The sequence below is a fragment of the Numenius arquata genome, unplaced genomic scaffold, assembly GCF_964106895.1.
Source record: "Numenius arquata unplaced genomic scaffold, bNumArq3.hap1.1 HAP1_SCAFFOLD_585, whole genome shotgun sequence".
Lineage (NCBI taxonomy): Eukaryota > Metazoa > Chordata > Aves > Charadriiformes > Scolopacidae > Numenius > Numenius arquata.
The window spans coordinates 61,202-80,448 of record NW_027414248.1 but is presented as its reverse complement, the minus strand read 5'-3'; the positions used below and the strand labels follow the sequence as shown (position 1 = coordinate 80,448).

Sequence of the window (19,247 nt, the reverse complement as noted above, 5' to 3'; positions counted from 1 at the left end):
GATTTTATTTTTTATTTTTTGACTTGTGGGGGAGGGGAGGTGGAAAAAGGGATAAATGTTTAAGGAGTTCTCAAGTTGGAAGAAGTCACTGAGACTCTGGAGCTGTAACTTTGAAAGATCAGTAGGTCTGCCAGGAACCTCCTAGAGTGCCTTCAGCCACTCCTCTGCCCATCGACAGCACCAGCATCGCCTTTCCTGGACCCATCAGGGTTGCTCTCAACAGCCCTTTTCCACCTGCAAACAGGATGCAAACTGCGCCCAGGCAGTGCCCTGCAAACAGGCAGGTTTCTGTAGGGCCATGGTGAGTGCGCAGAGGTCAGGGTGGGATCTGTGAGCACTGATGGGGAAAAGTCATGGGGCAGGGAAACACCTTCCAGGAGGAAAATCTCCTGGCAGAAGGGATATGATCAGGGAGGGAGAGGAAATTAAACCAGAAATGTTGTGGGAGGGAGAATTCAGAACTCTCTGTGTGATCCCCTCCAATGCAGACCCCTTCCTCTGAGCAAGCCCCCTTGCCTCCTGTCCCACCCAGCAAAGCCCTGTCCTCAAGGCTTTGTGGTCCAAGGCATGAACAACCCTCCTGTGAAGCCAGAGCTCCAGCAGAGCTGTGGGACATCTCCCTAACCGCGTGTGTCCGTTTTTCCCTCCAGAGCACAGGAGCTGAGAGAACCGGCCCAGCAAAGTTCCTGCTGGGGAGGTGGTGTGCCCAGCTGGGTGAGGGTAATGCTGTCCTGAGTGCCCGGCTCTCTCTCCACTTGTCTCTCTCAGCCAGACCATCCCTGCATTTTAACTTGTTTCTCCACTTGTCTCTGATATTGTCATCTTGTTCTCTCAGTCGGGCTCTCTGGGGATGGGAGTTGCAGCAGCCGAGTGAGGCACTGCTCTTGTGATTCCTCCCAGGCAGGTGTGTCCATGGGAACGAAGTGTCCAAGCTCTCCTCTGACCTGTGGGGCTGTGGGCAATGTGACTGTGGGCTCTGAGGTGTGGGGCTGTGTCATCCCCTGAGGAACGAGCTGGCTCTCCCTTACTGAGACACCATCATTAGGACACTTGGGTTTCTCCATGGGGTGTCCTTCCAAGCACTGAGCTGCCTTCCAGGATGCAAATCTGTCCTAGAGCATCCTGGTGTTACCTGAGTGCCCTGTGGAGAAGCGGAGAGATGCTACGACCAAGGAAATGCCGCTGGGTTTGTGAAATGAACCCTGTGCGTCCTTGGCCAGAAGTGGGGTGCTGAGACCTTGAAGGGGGAGACACCGAGCCCTCGGCGGTGGCTTTCTCTGCTCTCAGCAGTGCCCAGTTCTTTTCAGGTCACCGTGTGAGTGTGATGACCCCCTGTCTCAGAAAGGCACAAGCAGAGAGGGCTGTTGGGAGCAAGATAGAGGGACAGACCATCTCCCCTCTCTCTGCACTAACCCACAGGTGATCCTCTGCCTCAAAGGTCTCACTTTGTTGTCCCTGAATGTAGCAGAAATAATGAGGGTTCCTGAAATGCAAGAAAATCTTCAGCTGAGATGGGAGAGAGCTGCAAAAGAGCCTCTCTCAAACTCTTTTGTGACTATGGTTTCTTGGCAATGGGGGTGCAGATAGTGACGAGCCCTTTTGCATGAGGAGAGGTTTATCTGAGAAATTTGAAAACAAGGACAGCCCACACCATTCCCAGGAATCTGCTGTTGCAGAGCAGGGCTGACTCCTCATCAGCCTGTGGGCAGACGTCCTGCTTCTCCCGGCACACTCGGCCAGCAGCAGTCAGAGCTCCAGGCACAGAGCTGAATGATCTCATAGAAATGGCAAAGTGGCAGGGAGTGTGTAGGATGAGGAATGGCTTTGATTGTGCTCATACAATTCTCCCCAACCTTGCCTCTGTCCTTTCCTCTTTGTTCAGTGATCGATGCCCAGAGGCAGGAGATGTCCAACAGCAGCTCCATCACCCGGTTCCTCCTCCTGACGTTTGCAGACACACGGGAGCTGCAGCTCTTGCACTTCTGGCTCTTCCTGGGCATCTACCTGGCTGCCCTCCTGGGAAACGCACTCATCATCACCACCATCGCCTGTGACCACCACCTCCACACCCCCATGTATTTCTTCCTCCTCAACCTCTCTGTCATTGACCTGGGCTGCATCTCCACCACTGTCCCCAAAGCCATGGCCAACTCCCTCTGGGACACCAGGGCCATCTCCTTTGCAGGATGTGTTGCCCAGCTCTTTCTGTTTGTCTTTTTCATTTCAGCAGAGTTTTCTCTCCTCACCATCATGGCATACGACCGCTATGTTGCCATCTGCAAGCCCCTGCACCACGGGACCCTCCTGGGCAGCAGAGCTTGTGTCCACATGGCAGCAGCTGCCTGGGGCAGTGTTTTCCTCTACACTGTGCTGCACACGGCCAATACATTTTCCCTACCCCTCTGCCAGGGCAATGCTGTGGACCAGTTCTTCTGTGAAATCCCCCAGATCCTCAAGCTCTCCTGCTCACACTCCTACCTCAGGGAAGTGTGGCTTCTTGTGGTCAGTGTCTGTTTAGCATTTGGTTGTTTTGTTTTCATTGTGGTGTCCTATGTGCAGATCTTCAGGGCCGTGCTGAGGATGCCCTCTGAGCAGGGACGGCACAAAGCCTTTTCCATGTGCCTCCCTCACCTGGCCGTGGTCTCCCTGTTTATCAGCACTGGCATGGTTGCCTACCCAAAGCCCCCCTCCATCTCCTCCCCATCCCTGAACCTGTTCCTATCATTTCAGTACTCAGTGGTGCCTCCAGTACTGAACCCCCTCATCTACAGCCTGAGGAACAAGGAGCTCAATGATGCCCTAAGGAAACTGATGACCGCTTCCTTCTCAGAAGCAGCAGTGAAATTCCCATCTTCTTTTGCACATCACTCGTGATGTAACTCATTACACACCTAACCTATCTTTTGTAGACTTTTTTGGTTTGGTATATTTGGTTTTATCTTTTCTTGGTTGTATTCATGCCCTCCAAAAATAAAAAAAAATAAACGAAATAATTCTTTTTCCTGTTTCTATGTGACTATAATCCTGTCTTGCATGACCCAGAGCCTGTGTAAATAAGGAGCTGTTCTCTCTTTGTGTTTAAATAAAATAAAGGACCCTGTGCCGATGTGTTTGTCCGAGATCTTCTGCAGGGTCAGAGTCTTGGTGCTGAGCTGGGGGCTCAGTAGCCACCCTGAGCTGCGTCTGCCTCCCAGCCTGACCAGCACGGCCCTGGGCACCACAGCCCACTTGCTCTGCAGAGCAACACCACCAGCCTGGGGGCTGTGGGAAGCCTGGGGAAGGGGTGCAAGAATGGCTGGCCAGGCCAGCACAGATAAGCTCTTGAGGGAAAAGCCTCTTTGGGGAGACGGGATGTCCCAGGAGAAGAGCAGGGCACCGTGTGTGTCCAGGGGAGACATGGAAAGAGAAACCCTTTGCTGTGGGTGGCAGCTCGGGGCAGGCTGCCCTGTCCCTGGAGCAAAAGGAGCTGCCTGAGCATCTCCTGGGCCAATTCTCTCATGCTGTCCTGGGGAACAAGTTTGGCAGTTGAGGCTGCAAGCTGCCCGGGGTGGAGATCTCCTCAGCATGCCAGCTGGGTGGACATTCTCACTGGCTTCCTTTTCCTCTAATAGGAAGCTCTGCTGGGCTTGGCTGGGGAGAGGGCAAAGAGGTGGCAAGAGCCATGGAGGGTGTGGGATGGCTGAGCTGACAAGTGTCCTCCAGGGGAAAACCCCAGTGAACAGCTAAAGCGTGGGAGCGTGCAGGGTGGGGGCACACAGCGGTGTCTTCCCACTGCCAGGCTCCTGCGAGAGACGTGAAGGAGCAGCAGAGCAGGGTCTGGGCTGTGCTCGTGTTCCCTGGGCATCCCAGGGAAGCTGCCCCAGGGCCATCATCACAGGCCGGCCAATAACAACCACCGTTTCCAGTACCAGCCTCCCACCCCAGCTTGGAGAGGTTGTTTGTCCCGCCACTGAGGGACATTGAATGACGAGGTCAGAATCCATCTTGGCATTGTACAGGTGAGACCTAAGCATGCACTTTGTGTGCGTGTGGGGAGATGGACCCGGGTGAGCACAAACACCATCAGCTCTTCCTGGGGGTTCCATGAAGGCCTGTGGGACAGACAGTGTCTGGAGGTCACTTCACTTGGAGAGTAACTCCCCTGGCAAAACACCCGAATGCAGCACTGGGATGTGCTCCCTTGAACCCACGTCCCCGTGTCCGTTCCTCAGGGCAAGTGCAGAGCAGGGCGATACACCACAGCTCTGCAGTGCCTCCCAGCCCCCAGGAGCGGCAGCAGGAGGTCAGAGGGACACTGGGACTGCTGCAGTGCTCTGCCTCTGCGTGTGCAAGGAAAGGACTCCCGTCTCTGATCACCCCCGTGTGTATAAGAAGCGCACAAGGTCAGCTGAGACGTGGGCACCTGGCAGCACCCCGACATTTCTGTGTGTGACTCCAGGAACAAATGCTGTGGACCTGGCCTTTCGCAAGGCCTTTGACATCATCTCCCACAGTGTCCTTATAGCCAGATGCATGCTGTCTAGGCTGAAGAAGTGGATGGTATGGTGGGTGGGAAGCTGGGAGGAGGGGGCTCTCTCTTTTCATACGGATGGAGGTCCAAGTGGTAGCCACTCAAGTGGGAACCACAAGTCACAGGGGCTCACGTTCTTGTTCAGCTTGGAGAAGAGAAGGCTGAGGGGTGACTTTATTGCAGTCTGCAACTTTCTCAAGGAGGGCAGCGGAGGGGAGGTGCTGATCTCCTCTCTCTGGTGACCAGCTGTAGGACATGAAGAAATGGAATGTGGCTGCATCAAGGAACGTTCAGGTTGGACATGAGGAAAAGGTTCTTCACTGAGAGGGTGGTGGGTCACTGGAACGGCTCCCCAGGGAAGTGGTAACGGCAGCAAGCCTGTCAGAGGTCAAGGAGCATCTGGACAACACTCTTCGTCATATGGTTTAGTTCTAGGTACTCCTGTGAGGAGCAGGGAGTTGGACTTTATGATCCTTATGGGTCCCTTCCAACTTGAGATATTCTATGATTCTGTGATTCTCTGGGGGGGCAGCAACTGGAGAGACCTGTGTGTGTGTGCATGTCGTGTTGGTGTATGTGTCAGCAGGTGTAACCACTAGCAAACATCACCCCAGAGCAGCCAGCAAGCAGAAGAGGCCTGAGAGCTAGTTATTTTTGAGTCCCTAAGCCTGGAGTGGATACTGGAGAGCCCAGAAAGTCTGCAGGTTGGCTGTGGGTAGATAATGTGGCCCAAACCACCTCCTGGAGAAGCGGTAGGGTCTTGGGGGTCTGGTACTGATAAAGCCACGTGTCTGGATGTGGAGGGGGAAATTGCTCTTTCTGTGAGAGAGCAGCAGGAAGGCAGCTCTGCCTGGGGACGGGCAGTCAGCGGGCGGCACGAGAGGGCAGACGCTCATGGGCAACATTGTGGTGGGTAGATGTCTGCTATGGATCTCTTGATCTGGAAGAGGAGGTAGATGAACCCTTCTTCAGACAATTTGGAAGAAGCCTCATGTTTGCAGGCCCTTCCATAAAGGAACAAGGCAAAGAGCAGGACACAGGAGAGCAGGCTTTGGCCTGCTGCAGGACCTGCTTGCAAAAATGCTATGGGATGCAGCCTCGTGGAAAAGAGGTGCACAGAGAGTGTTCTGTGCTCAAGGCTCACGTCTTCAGGATATAGAATTGTCCACCCTGAGATGCAGAAAATGGGTGGGAGGAGGCAGCAATGGGCGAGAAAGGAGCTCCTGACTAACATCCAGCATGAAGAGGAAGCACAGAGAAAGCGGAAGCTGGCACCTTCCAGCCTGAATGAGGCTGAGAGTCTGCGCTGGAGAGAGCCATTTGCGTGTGTGTTTGTAGGTGCGTGGGGGGACTGGGGAAATGAGGGGATCCTGGGGCCAGCTCCCAGATAGACAGAGGGTCTAAGACAAGCTCCTGAAGGGAAACTTATAGACTCTGCGTGTCTATAAGTACACAGCCTAAACTAACATAGCCAGCATACATACAGCCCAACCCACGTTTCTCCTTTCTCCAACTCTCCGTGGAGACCTCCCAAGGCCCCATCCAGCATGAGTGAATGATTCACCATGGCTCCTCCCTTGACAATGATAAGGAGATCGCTCAGGTCCCCCGTGACCATAGAAATGAGCAGACATAAGTTTGGTTCACTCAGCTGGAGCTTTTTTTTGCCCACTCAAGTCCTTGACTCAAGGTTGTTGGGCAGGTAACCCCCAACTGGGCTCATCACATGCTGAGCCGAACCTTTGGTTCTCCTTTTCTCTCTTTCCCGCTTCTAAGTTCTTCCCTTTCATCACCCTCATACATTCACAGAATCACAGAATCTTCTTGGTTGGAAGGGACCTTTGAGATCATCGAGTCACACCAACAAAAAAAACCCAAAAGAAAACCCACCAAACAAACAAAAAAACCAAAACCAAAACAAACACGCACAACCACACCCCACACCCACCCACAAACAGACGCAAAGCAACAATCTTGGGCACTAGAGCATGCCCTGAAGTGCCATGTCTACACAGTTCTTAAATACCTTCAGGGATGGCGACTCCACCACCTCCCTGGGCAGGCTGTTCCAGTGCCTGACCACCCTCTCAGTAAAGTAATTCTTCCTCATATCTAATCTAATCCTCCCCTGCTGCAACTTTAGACCATTTCCTCTGGTCCTGTCATTATTCCCTTGGGAGAAGAGGCCAACACCCACCTCTCTACACCCTCCTTTCAGGCAGTTGTAGAGGGCAATGAGGTCCCCCCTCAGCCTCCTCTTCTCCAAACTAAACATGCCCAGTTCCCTCAGCCTCTCCTCATATGACTTCTTCTCTAGACCCCTCACCAGCTTGGTGGCTCTCCTCTGGACACGCTCCAGCAGCTCAATGTCCCTCCTGGAGTGAGGGGCCCAGAACTGAACACAGCACTCGAGGGGAGGCCTCACCAGTGCCCAGTACAGAGGCACCATCACTGCCCTACTCCTGCTGGCCATGCTATTCCTGATACAGGCCAGGATGCCGTTGGCCTTCTTGGCTGCCTGGGCACACTGCTGGCTCACGTTAAGCCGGCTGTCCACCAACACCCCCAGGTCCTTTTCTGCTGGGCAGCCTTACAGCCACTCTTCCCCAAGCCTGTAGCGTTCCTGGGGTTGTTGTGACCAAAATGCAGGACCCGGCACTTGGCCTTATTAAACCTCATCCCATTGGCCGTGGCCCATTGATCCAACCTGTATCTTGGGACTCATAGATTCCGCGAAACCCCCACCCCCCCCCCCAAGACGCATAGATCCCTTCTGGCACCCATAGATCCACCTTGGGACCCATAGATTCCCCCATGGGACTTCCTGAACCCATACATCCCCCCCTGCCCAACCCACAGATCCAACAACAGGACCCATAGCTTCAACCCACAGGACCCATAGATCCCCCCATGACATGGGTCATGGCGATGATCTTAAAGGCTCCTTCCAACCCAGACGATTCTGGGATTCTATGGGGCTGGCGATGGGGGAGCCCACAATCTGTGGGGCTGGGAGTCGCCTAAATCTTTGGCGCTGTGCATAGGGGACGCCTGAATCTATGGGGCTGTGGATGGGGGATTCCTGAATCTATGGGGCTGGGGCTGGAGGACTCCTGAGTCTATGGGGCTGGGGCTGGGGGATTCCTGAATCTATGGGGCTGGGCCTGGGGATCCCGGAATGGTTGGCATTCAAAGCGGTGGAATCTGCTTGGCATTCAAGGATCGCCTCCTCCAAACTCAGGAGAGGTGCATCCCAAAGAAGAAGTCGGGCAAAATAGCCAGCAGGGCTGTGTGGCTGAACAAGGAGCTGCTGGACAAGCTCAGGACCAAAGAGGAGGCCCATAGAGGGTGGAAGCAGGGATGGGTGGACTGGGCAAAATATAGAGAGACTGTCCGAGTGGCCAGGAACCAGATCAGGCAAGCGAAAGCCCAGGCAGAACTAAATCTAGCCAGGGATGTCAAGAAAGACAATAAGAAAAACTTCTATAGATATGTCAGGGATAAAGGCAAGGCTCGGGAAGTGGTGGACCATCTCCGGAAGGGAACAGGAGACCTGGCCACCCAGGATATGGATAAGGCTGAGCTACTGAACAACTTCTTTGCCTCAGTCTTCTGGTTAGCACTTGTGTGAGCTTCTCCTTACCCCGTGCACACCCAGAGATGCCCCTGGGCCATTCCCTGCTGCAGAAGGTGTCTGCAGGGCAGAGCTGAGCCCTCAGCAGGTGGGATGGAGTCTCTGAGCACTGAAAGGGAGGAGACCTGGGGACAAAGCAACAGCCCCTGGCAGGGACAGTCCAGGCAGCAGAGCCATGGGCAGGGAGTGAGAGGGAGCTGCTACAGGAAAGGCGATGGGAGGGGGGATTCCAGCACCTCCCTGCCATCCCCTGCAGCGCAGATGCCTTCCCTGCAGAAACTTCCCGGTCTCCTCTCCCACACAGTAGAGCCCCCAACCCCTTCATATCCCAGGGGCTTAGTCCTGAGACTCCTTCCCAGCATCCCAACCAGCAAGGAGGAGAAATGCTCGAGTGTCTGACTGTGTCTCCCTGTCCTGCCTCTCTTGGCAGGAGAACTTTGGCCTGTTCCCCTCTTGGCCCTGCTGCCCTTGTTCTTCCCCTTCTTTTGGCCGTGGTGGGGGGTGAGGATTCAGCTGCAGCTCAGACTCTGATGCTGCATGTCCTGTCCATGGAGGAAAAGCCTCCAAATGCCCTTGGGGTCTCTGGGAGCTGCAGTGTGTGGGGCTGGGAGTAAGCTGACCATCCCATCAGGATGCCCCATCATTAGGACAGTTTACCCTTCCCTTGGAGGGTCCTGTTGGGTGCCACGCCGCCCACCAGAAGGGCACAGTTTTCCTGTGGCATCTCTGTGTTTTCTCGGAGCCCCACAGAGTAGAGATGACAGTGCCAAGGCCATGTCAGTCCTGCTGGAGGGCTGAATGTAGGCAGCTGTGGTGGGGCCTCTGTGTCCCTGGCTGGGAGGGGAGAGCTGAGATGCTCCTCGGGTCCAGTGAGATGGGGATGAGCGATTGGGAGACCTGCAATTGTAAATTTGCCTCTCCTACTCTCAGCACTTTTTTTCAGAGGAGCTTTCTCCTTGTGATCATCCTTTAGCTAGAGAGGTACCAGCACAGGGCAGCTGAGAGCAATACTGATGGACAGACGGGCTGTCCTCACTCTGCACTGAGGGACAGTCCCCTTGGCTTTTAGGAACCACAAGGTTTTCCATGCAGCAAACCAGAAATGTCAAGTATTTCTGCCATAAAAACACTGCTGAGGTGTGGAGGGGAAACTAGAAGAGAACAAACAAACAAACAAGTGCCCTCAGCTCTGCTCTGCAGTCAGGTGAATTGGATGTGACAAAGCTGAAAAGCCCTTTGATGCCATGAGTGGATTTAATCTGAGGACACTCCGTGTTCCTAATTACTTATGGCAGTATAGCTCCCCGAAGAATAATGAGCCAGAACCAACCACAGTGTGTACAAAAGTGACATCCAAAGGTCTTCCCCAAAGGGGAGGGGCAGTTCCATGGGTCTCTAAGAGCAATTGAAGAGACTTTTTTGAGAGGCGTCTGCCCTAACTTCTGTCTTTCCTTCTGTTGACAGTCCTCCATGCACAGCGGAGAGCAAATGTCCAACAGCAGCTCCATCACCCAGTTCCTCCTCCTGGCATTCACAGACACACGGGAACTGCAGCTCTTGCACTTCTGGCTCTTCCTGGGCATCTACCTGGCTGCCCTCCTGGGAAACGCACTCATCATCACCGCCATCGCCTGTGACCACCACCTCCACACCCCCATGTATTTCTTCCTCCTCAACCTCTCTGTCATTGACCTGGGCTCCATCTCCACCACTGTCCCCAAAGCCATGGCCAATTCCCTCTGGGACACCAGGGCCATCTCCTATGCAGGATGTGCTGCTCAGCTCTTCTTCTTTCTCTTCTTAATCACAGCAGAGTATTGTCTGCTCACTGTCATGGCCTATGACCGCTACATTGCCATCTGCAAGCCCCTGCACTACGGGACCCTCCTGGGCAGCAGAGCTTGTGTCCACATGGCAGCAGCTGCCTGGGGCACTGGGTTTCTCACTGCTCTCCTGCACACGGCCAGTACATTTTCACTATCCCTCTGCCAGGGCAATGCTGTGGATCAGTTCTTCTGTGAAGTCCCTCAGATCCTCAAGCTCTCCTGCTCAGACTCCTACCTCAGGGAAGCTGGGCTTATTGTGATTGGTGCCTGTTTAGTATTTGGTTGTTTTGTTTTCATTGTGGTGTCCTATGTGCAGATCTTCAGGGCCGTGCTGAGGATCCCCTCTGAGCAGGGACGGCACAAAGCCTTTTCCATGTGCCTCCCTCACCTGGCCGTGGTTTCCTTGTTTGTCAGCCCTGGAGTGTTTGCCCACGTGAAGCCCCTCTCCATCTCTTCCACAGTTCCAGACTCAGTGGTGGCAATTCTGTACTCAGTGGTGCCTCCAGCAATGCACCCCCTCATCTACAGCATGAAGAACCAGGAGCTCAGGGCTGCCCTTTGGAAACTGGCCCAAGGGACGCTATTTCACCAACAATAACCTGCCTCTGCTTCTCTGCACATTCCCCAGCATTTGTCTTGCTTTTTGTCTCTCTTGTGATATTCCTATGTATTGATAATTTTCTGGGTTTATGCTACTTGTCTTGAGGCTTGATCCTATTTTGCCTGACTCTTGCACAGCACTGTGTCTGATGTGTCCTGTCAGATAACAGCTCTTCAATAAAATGGGATCTCCCAGGTTGTTTTGGTTAAACCCTTGCCGCCAACTAGGACAACACAGCCCTTCACACGCTCCTCACCCCCCCATCCCTAGGAGAATAGGGTGAAGAGGGTGAAAAAGTTTTAAAAAAACTCATAGGTTGAGACAAAACAGATTAATAGAACAGTAATGGAAGAGGAAAATAATAATGGTAAAAGAAGATATAAAATATTCGATGCAACACAAATTGCTGTCACCAGCCAATGATCGATTGCACAGCCTGTCTTCAGCAGTGATTGCAGATTGCTTCCCCCCACCAGCCCCCATGTATATAGTCATGAGCACGATTACTACGGTTTGGAATATTCCCTTGGCCAGCTTGTCCTCTCTGTGCTCCCTCCACCTTCTGTGGAAGCTGAAAAAAGTCCTTCACTAATTACAAATATTCTTTAGCAACAAGAATATGTTATCAGCATTATTCTCATACTAAATCCAAAACTGAGCAGCTACAAGGAAGAAAACTACCATCTACGTCATGCTCAGGTCTTGCAGTTTTCAATAAATCACCAACACTTTTCCTGTCTATGAGAGATAGATATATATATTTATACACACATAGAGATATCATTCCCTTAGTCTATGGGCCCTTCCTCTGAAATGTCCGCTGAGTTCATTTGGTCCATGACTTTGGGCTCCATCTGTCAGAACAGTCTTTCAGGGCAGGAGAGATGGGGTGGTGCACAACTGTTGTATGCTGCACCTGGAGCTCGCAGCTGGTGTATCTGGCACAGCCCATGCCCATGGTCTGTCGATCTCATGGAAACTGCCAGGTACCAGTTGCTGAGGCCAGTTCTGGTTCCATCATCGCTGCACTTGACTTGGTTTCATCAAACTTCATTCTTCATTCATTTCAGCAATTCTCATTGCAATACCGTTGATGTGGCATATAGCAACCCTAGCAGCGACGATATATATAGGAGTAATTAAACAACTAACTTCATGCAATTTAGTTTATTGGTTATTCTCACCCAAATTGAAATCCCCATGAGGTACATATCAGACCTCACCATTCTTCTGCATCAACCACCGAGAGCACCCAGGTCCTTGAGCAAAAGTAACCCTATGGATGGGTTTGCCTTTGCCCGAGGCAGGAATAACCCAGACTGTTTTCCTTCACATATTCTTCACGTGCACTACGGGGGCTTTATCCCCTTCCACAGTACATGGAAGTTTTGATTGGGGAGGACCAGCTCAACTGGTAGATGCCCCAGTGTTGACTAACCAGGTGGCCTTGGCTAAACGTGTATCCCAGTGTTTGAAGGTCCCAGCACTCATTGCTCTCAGTGTAGTCTTTAACAGTCCATTGTATCGTTTGATCTTCCCAGAGGCGGGTGTGTGATGGGGGATGTGACAGACCCTGCCCTTTGGCCCAGCTGTCAATGAGGCTGTTTCAGAAATGAGTCCCGTTGTCTGACTCAATTCTCTCCGGGGTTCTGTGTCACCATAAAACTTGCTTTCCAAGGCCCAGGATGCTTTTCTGGGTGGTGGAATGGGGCACGGGGTATGTCTCCAGTCATCTGGTGGTTGCCTCCACCATTGTGAGCGCATGGCAAGTGCCTTCACGCGTTTGTGGCAGTGTGATATCATCAACCTGCCAGGCTTCACCAGATTTGTATTTCAGCCATCGTCCTCCACACCACAGAGGCTTTAACTGCTTGGCTTGCTTGATTGCAGCTCGTGTCTCACATTCATGAATAACCTGGCGATAGTGTCCATGGTCAGATCCACCACCCGATCATGAGCCCATCTATATGTTGCGTCTTTTCCTCACCACCTCCTGAGGTGTCATGGGCCCATCGAGCTATGAATAGTTCACCCTTATGCTGCCAGGCCAGATCCACCTGAGCCCCTTCAATCTTAGCAGCCCGATCCACCTGCTGGTTGTTCTGCTGTTCCTGAGTGCCCTGACTCTTGGGTACATGATATACTTTCACAACCAGATTCTCTATCCAGGCAGAAATATCTTGCTGCAGTTCGGCTGCCCGGATGAGTTTGCCTCTGCTCTGCCAGTTGCTCTGCTTCCGCTGCTGTAACCTCCCCCACAGAGCATTTGCCACCATCCATGAGTTGGTACAGAGATAAAGTACTGGCCATTTCTCTCTTCCGGCAACGTCTCAGGCCAGCTGGATGGCTTTCACCTCTGCAAACTGGCTCGGTTCACCTTGTCCTTCTGCAACTTGTTGTGTAGGACTCTACACAGCAGCCTTCCGCTTTCCATGTTTCCTACAATCCATCAAGACCATCAGTGAGCAGGACATACTTCTCACTTTCTGGTAGTTTATTATACAGTGGGGACTCTTCCACATTTGTCACCTCCTCCTCTGTTAAAATTAGATATCCCTGCATTCTGGCTAGTCCATGATCACTTCCAGAATTCCTGGGTGACTGGGGTTTCCCATCCCATTTCGCTGTGTGATCAGCACAATCCACTTTCTCCACGTGGCATCCGTTGCATGATGTGTGGCAGGGACCCTGTCTTTGAACATCCAGCCCAGCACCGGCAGTCGAGGTGCTACAAGGAGTTCTGCTTCTGTACCAACCACTTCCGAAGCAGCTCAGACCCCTTCATACGCTGCCAATATCTCTTCTTCAGTTGGAGTACAGTGGGCTTCAGATCCTCTGTATCCCCATCTCCAAAACCCCAGGGGTCCACCCAGGGGAAGTGGGGGTGAGCAGTGCCCAGGGCAGGAAAATTCTATGACACCTCCTGGCCTCCCAAAGAAGGGGCGAGGATGAGTCCTGCGCCTCAAAAGAAGCAAACACTCATAGAATCATTTCGGTTGGAAAGGACCTTCACAGTCATTGACTCCAACGGTAAATCTCACATTTTCAAGGCCAACAATAACCCATGTCCCTATGTGGGCTTCAGATCCTCCATATCTCCCACTCCAAAACTCCACGGGTCAACCACAAGTGTCCCTTGGTGCTTTCTGCCAGAGGCTCCGGGTGGAGCCATTCTCCCCGGCTGCGGTCTAGAGCATGTTTTTAACACCTTTTCCCACCCGGACTGGCCCAAGGGCTACTGCATGGACTATTTACAGTTTAATTTGTTCAAAAGCTTGTTCTTGATCAGAGCCCCATTTAAAATCGTTCTTCTTCCAGGTTACTTGATACAGAGGGATCACAATCAGACTGTAATCTGGGATATGCATCCTCCAAATACCCACAATGCCAAAGAAAGCTTGTGTTTCCTTTTTTCTAGTCAGTAGGGACATTGCGGCAATTTTGTTGATCATGTCCATTGGGATCTGATGGCATCCATCTTGCCATTTTGCTCCTAAAAACTGGATCTCCTGCACAGGTCCCTTGACCTTACTTTGTTTTATGGAAAAATCTGCTTCCATAAGGCTTTGGATTATTTTCTTCCCTTTCTCAAAAACTTCTTCTACTGAGTTGCCCCATGCAATGATGTCATCAATGTAATGATGATGTTCTGGAGCTTCACGCTGTTCCAGTGCAGTCTGGATCAGCCCATGGCCAATGGTGGGGCTGCGCTCCCAGCTCTGGGGCAGTTGATTCCAGGGGCATTGGAAGCCTCTCCAGGTGGAAGCAAACTGTGGCCTGCCCTCTGCTGCCAGAGGGATTGAGAAGAACGCATTAGCAATTCTCCACAGCCGCAATGAGGGTGGAAGAGAGACTTTCTTGTGCATTGGACCTCTTCTGGATCTGTGGGTAACTGTGCATTGTCCAGGTCATATTGAATCATCTCCTGCATGGGTAATTCTCTCAGGTACTGGATACCTCTCTCCATGGTGTTCCATTTGCTTGGATGGCATACAACATCTTCACTGAAGGGGATCCTTTCCCTCATGCCTGACAGGAATCACCTCCAGAAGCTGAGAGTTTGTGTCTTTTTCCCAATCGCCTTCTCAAAGCCCCCTTCCCGAGACCGAGATCCCGGCTGCCTGGCTTCCCTACCCTCTGATTCCAGGATACTGGCCCCGTTATCCCAGCATCGGAGCAGCCCAGCATCTAGCCCGACCAGAAGTCGGCTGAAATGCCTTCTCATCTCCCAAAGCTCACTCAGGGACAGGGATGGGGTGATTATCTCTGATTCTGCCTCTTCCTTCTGTTCTGATGGCCCTGGTCCGTCACCATCCCTCACTGAGTGAACTGATTTCTTGGTGTAGTTCTTCTTCTGTACAAGGGCAACTGATACCGGCACGGGCTGGATTTCCGGTCCAGCCACAATGTCTGTCACAGAGGTTGCAGTAACTGCAGTGTCTCTCTGTCTGGTTTCCATCTCTTTCCCCTGAGGGTGCTGCATAATATCGAGCAGTGTTTGGTAGATACTGGCCAGGGCCCAGCACAGGGCGCTGAGTTGTGCCTCTCTGGAACAGCCACGGCCGTTTCCTTTCAGCTATTCTATCCCTCCATCAGGGTCTAGAGGTGAGAAGCTCTCTAGATACCTGCCCATATTCTCCCACATGCCATGCCACCCATGACTATCCAGCCTCAAGGCAGAGCTCTGGGTGGGAGTCTGGAATAGTTGTTTATCCTTAAGCAAGACCTGGAACACATTCAGGAGACCCAGCAATAGGACCAATAGGACCAGGCTGGTTTCAGCATTCCAAGGATACGCAAAATACTCAAAAGCTGTGAAACCTGGACCCAAGGAGAAAAGGAAGGCCAAAGAACTGGGGAAAGTATCCCCTCCTTTTCTCCTAATAGATTGGGTTTGATTCTTAATAAATTATGAGACATGATAGCCAATGTATGGACAAGACAACATGTACCACATAAACACCCCAACTGAACTGTCTGAACAGCGATGTCATCGTATCATAAGTTGATATGACACAAGACAGCAACATGATAATCCTGATCCCTCTCCCAGAGGTGACCCCGTGAAAAACATCATCACGGGGAGTACATAAAGTATATGAGAATTTACATAAAACAGCCATGAGAACGACCAAACAACATGGTGACCAGCGACTATTTAACTGATATAATAAATGCATATAACAAATTCATTTTAGCACGCTCAGGTCAGATCTGTCGTTATGTCAACCCTTCATGCCACACGTTGGGCGCCAAAAGGGACTGTCGTGGATAGCCTCAGATGGCAACAAAGAACCACGCGGCCGCTCTCTCAACCCCCCACAGCTGTGGGGAGAATCAGAAGAGAAAGGCAAAATCGCCGGTTGAGACAAAGGCAGTTGAACAGAACAGCAAAGGGAACAGGAAAACAACAGCAATCCCACTGACAGAGGGATGTACAGACACCATTATGGTACCACCGCTCACCCACCAGACCCAGGACGCCCCATCCCGCTCCCAAGTGGTGACTTCCTGCCCCCTCCCCTGGCCAGCTCCCAATATGGGACCCCAGGGCTCTCAGTTCTTCCAGTATGGGACACCAGAGCTTCCAGTGCTCCCAATGTAGGATACCAGGGCTCCCAGTGCTCCCAGAATGGGGATACTAATGCTCCCAGTATGAGACACAGGGGCTCCCAGTATGAGACACAGGGGCTCCCAGTGCTCCCATTATGAAGCACCAGGGCTCCCAGTGCTCCCAGTATGAAGATGCAGTGTATCCAGTGCTCCTAGTATGGGATACCAGGGCTCCCACTGTTCCCAGTATTCCACTGAATTTCACAGAATTTTTTTTAGAGTTGGAAGGGGCCATAGAGATCATCCAGTCCAACTCCCCTGCTGAAGCAGGATTGCCCAGAGCATGTCAGAGCATGTTACTCAGGACTGCATCCAGGCAGGTTTTGAAAATCTCCAGAGAAGGGGACTCCACACCCTCCCTGGGCAGCCTGTTCCAGGGCTCTGGCACCCTCACCGTGAGGAAGTTTTTTCTCATATTTGAGTGGAACCTCCTATGTTCCAACTTGTGCCCGTTGCCCCCCATCCTCTCACTGGCAACCACTGAAAAGAGTCTGGCTCCCTCCTCCTTAGACCCACCCTTTAGATACTTATAAGCATTGATAAGATCTCCCCTCAGGGTTCTCTTCTCCAGGCTAAAGAGTCCCAGCTCTCTCAGCCTTTCTTCATAAGGGAGATGCTCCAATCCTTGAATCATTTTCGTTGCCCTTCGCTGGACTCTTTCCAGTAGTTCCCTGTCCCTCTTGAATTGGGGAGCCCAGAACTGGATGCAGTATTCCAGTTGTGGCCTCACCAGTGCAGAGTAGAGGGGGAGAATGACTTCCCTCGACCTTCTGGCCACACTCCTCCCTATGCAGCCCAGGATTCCGTTGGGCTTCCTGGCCACAAGAGAACACTGCTTGCTCATTGTCATTTTGCTGTCTACCAGGACCCCCAGATCTTTCTCTTCAGAACTTGACTCCAGCAGGTCCACACCTAACCTGTATTGGTGCCTGACATTCTTCTTGCCCAGGTGCAGGACCCTACCCTTTTCCCTGTTGAACCTCATGAGGTTCTTCCTTGCCCAGCTCTCCAGCCTGTCCAAGTCTCGCTGGATGGCAGCACGGCCCTCCGGGGTGTCAGCCACCCCTCCCAGTTTGGTATCATCAGCAAACTTGCTAAGGATACGCTCTGTCCCCTCGTCCAGGTCGCCAATGAATATGTTGAACAGGACTGGACCAAGTATTGACCCCTGGGGGACACCACTGGTTACAGGCCTCCGGCTTGAACCTGCTCCATTAATCATTACCCTTTGGGTCCTGTCACACAGCCAGTTCTCAATCCACCTCACTGTCCCCTCATCCAGCCCACACTTCCTTAGTTTCCCAATGAGGATGTTATGGGAGACAGTGTCAAAAGCCTTGCTGAAGTCAAGGTAGACGACATCTGCTGCCCTCCCCTCATCCAACCAACCAGTTATAGCATCATAGAAGGCTATCAGATTGGTCAAACATGATTTACCCTTGGTAAACCCATGTTGCCCACTTCCAATAACCCCCTGCTCTTCAACTTGTTTGGAGATGACATCTAGAATGAGTCTCTCCATTACCTTCCCAGGGATGGAGGTGAGACTAACTGGTCTGTAGTTCCCTGGGTCCTCCTTCTTGCCCTGTTTGAAGACTGGAGTGATGTTGGCCTTCCTCCAGTCTTCAGGCACCTCTCCTGTTCTCCATGACCTTTCAAAGATGATAGAGAGTGGCCCAGCGATAACATCTGCCAGCTCTCTCAGCGCTCGTGGGTGCATCCCATCAGGGCCCATGGACTTATGAATGTCCAGTTTGGCCAAGTGGTCCCGAACCAGGTCTTCTTCTACTGGAGGAAAAACTTCCTCTCTCCATACCCTCCCCCTGGCCTCCAAGGCCAGAGATTCATGAGGGACAGCCTTAGCAGTGAAGACTGAAGAAAAGAAGGCATTCAGCAACTCTGCTTTCTCCGTGTCTTCCACCACTAGGGTGCCCATCTCATTCCTCAGTGGGCCCACATTATCCCTAATCTTCCTTTTTCTGTTTACATACCGAAAAAAACCCTTTTTGTTATTCTTAACTGTAGTGGCCAAGATGAGCTCGGCTTGAGCCTTGGCCCTTCTAATTTTCCCCCTGCATATCTTCACCGCTTCCTGGTATTTCTCCTTGCCTGCCATGCCCCTTTTCCAAAGATCATAAACCTTCTTTTTGTTCCTGAGCTCCAGCCAAAGCTCTCTCTTTAGCCAGGCTGGTCTTCTTCCCTTCCTGCTTGTTTTTTGGGATTTGGGTATGGCTCTTTCCTGCGCTTTTAAGAGTGCCTCCTTGAAGTGCGACCAGCCTTCCTGGGCACCTTTGCCCTTCAGGACTGTCTCCCAAGGGACACTTTCAACCATGCTCCTGAAGAGGCCAAAGTCTGCCCTTCAGAAGTCCAAGGTGGCAGTTTTGCTGGCCCCTCGCCTTGCTTCAGCAAGAATTGAAAATTGTATCATTTCATGATCACTCTGTCCAAGACGACCTCCAACGTTTACATCCCCCACAAGATCTTCTGAATTAACTATCAGCAGGTCCAGTAGGGCACTGTCCCTAGTCAGTTCTCTCACCAGCTGTGTTAGGAAGTTGTCTTCCATGCGCTCTAAGAATCTCCAGGACTGTTGCCTCTCTGCTGTGTTGTATTTCCAGCAGATATCTGGGAAGTTGAAGTCCCCCATGAGTACAAGGGGGAGTGATTGTGAGGCCTCTGCCAGCTGCTTATAGAATATTTCATCTGCCTTTATATCCTGGTTTGGGGGTCTATAACAAATTCCCACCGCAATGTCTGCCTTATTGGTCTTCCCCTTAATTCTTATCCATAGACACTCAACGCTGTCATCGTGCGTATTGCATACAATACTGCTCTTAACATAAAGGGCCACCCCACCACCTCTCTTTCCTTTCCTGTCCCTTCTGAAAAGTTGGTAACCATCAATCACAGCACTCCAGTTATGCGAGTCCTCCCACCACGTTTCTGTGACGGCAACTAGATCATAGTTTTCTTGCTGTACGATGGCCTCCAGCTCCTCCTGTTTGTTACCCATGCTGCGTGCATTCATGTAGATACACTTCAGCTGGGCTAATTGTCCCACTA

The 19,247-nt window shown here is 52.0% G+C and overlaps 2 protein-coding genes across 2 annotated transcripts; both read left to right on the top strand.

The window, feature by feature from the left end:
* The first annotated feature begins 1,905 nt into the window (after positions 1-1,905).
* On the top strand, positions 1,906-2,874 carry LOC141477876 (olfactory receptor 14C36-like). The gene has a single exon (XM_074167050.1). The coding sequence runs from the start codon at positions 1,906-1,908 to the stop codon at positions 2,872-2,874; it is 969 nt and encodes a 322-aa protein (XP_074023151.1).
* A 6,758-nt stretch (positions 2,875-9,632) lies between these two features.
* LOC141477877 (olfactory receptor 14A16-like) lies at positions 9,633-10,568 on the top strand. Its single transcript, XM_074167051.1, has one exon. The coding sequence runs from the start codon at positions 9,633-9,635 to the stop codon at positions 10,566-10,568; it is 936 nt and encodes a 311-aa protein (XP_074023152.1).
* Positions 10,569-19,247: the final 8,679 nt, after the last annotated feature.

Coding starts and splice junctions, on each gene's coding strand:
- LOC141477877 (XM_074167051.1), top strand. CDS start 9,633: ATGTCCAACAGCAGCTCCATCACCCAGTTCCTCCTCCTGGCATTCACA.
- LOC141477876 (XM_074167050.1), top strand. CDS start 1,906: ATGTCCAACAGCAGCTCCATCACCCGGTTCCTCCTCCTGACGTTTGCA.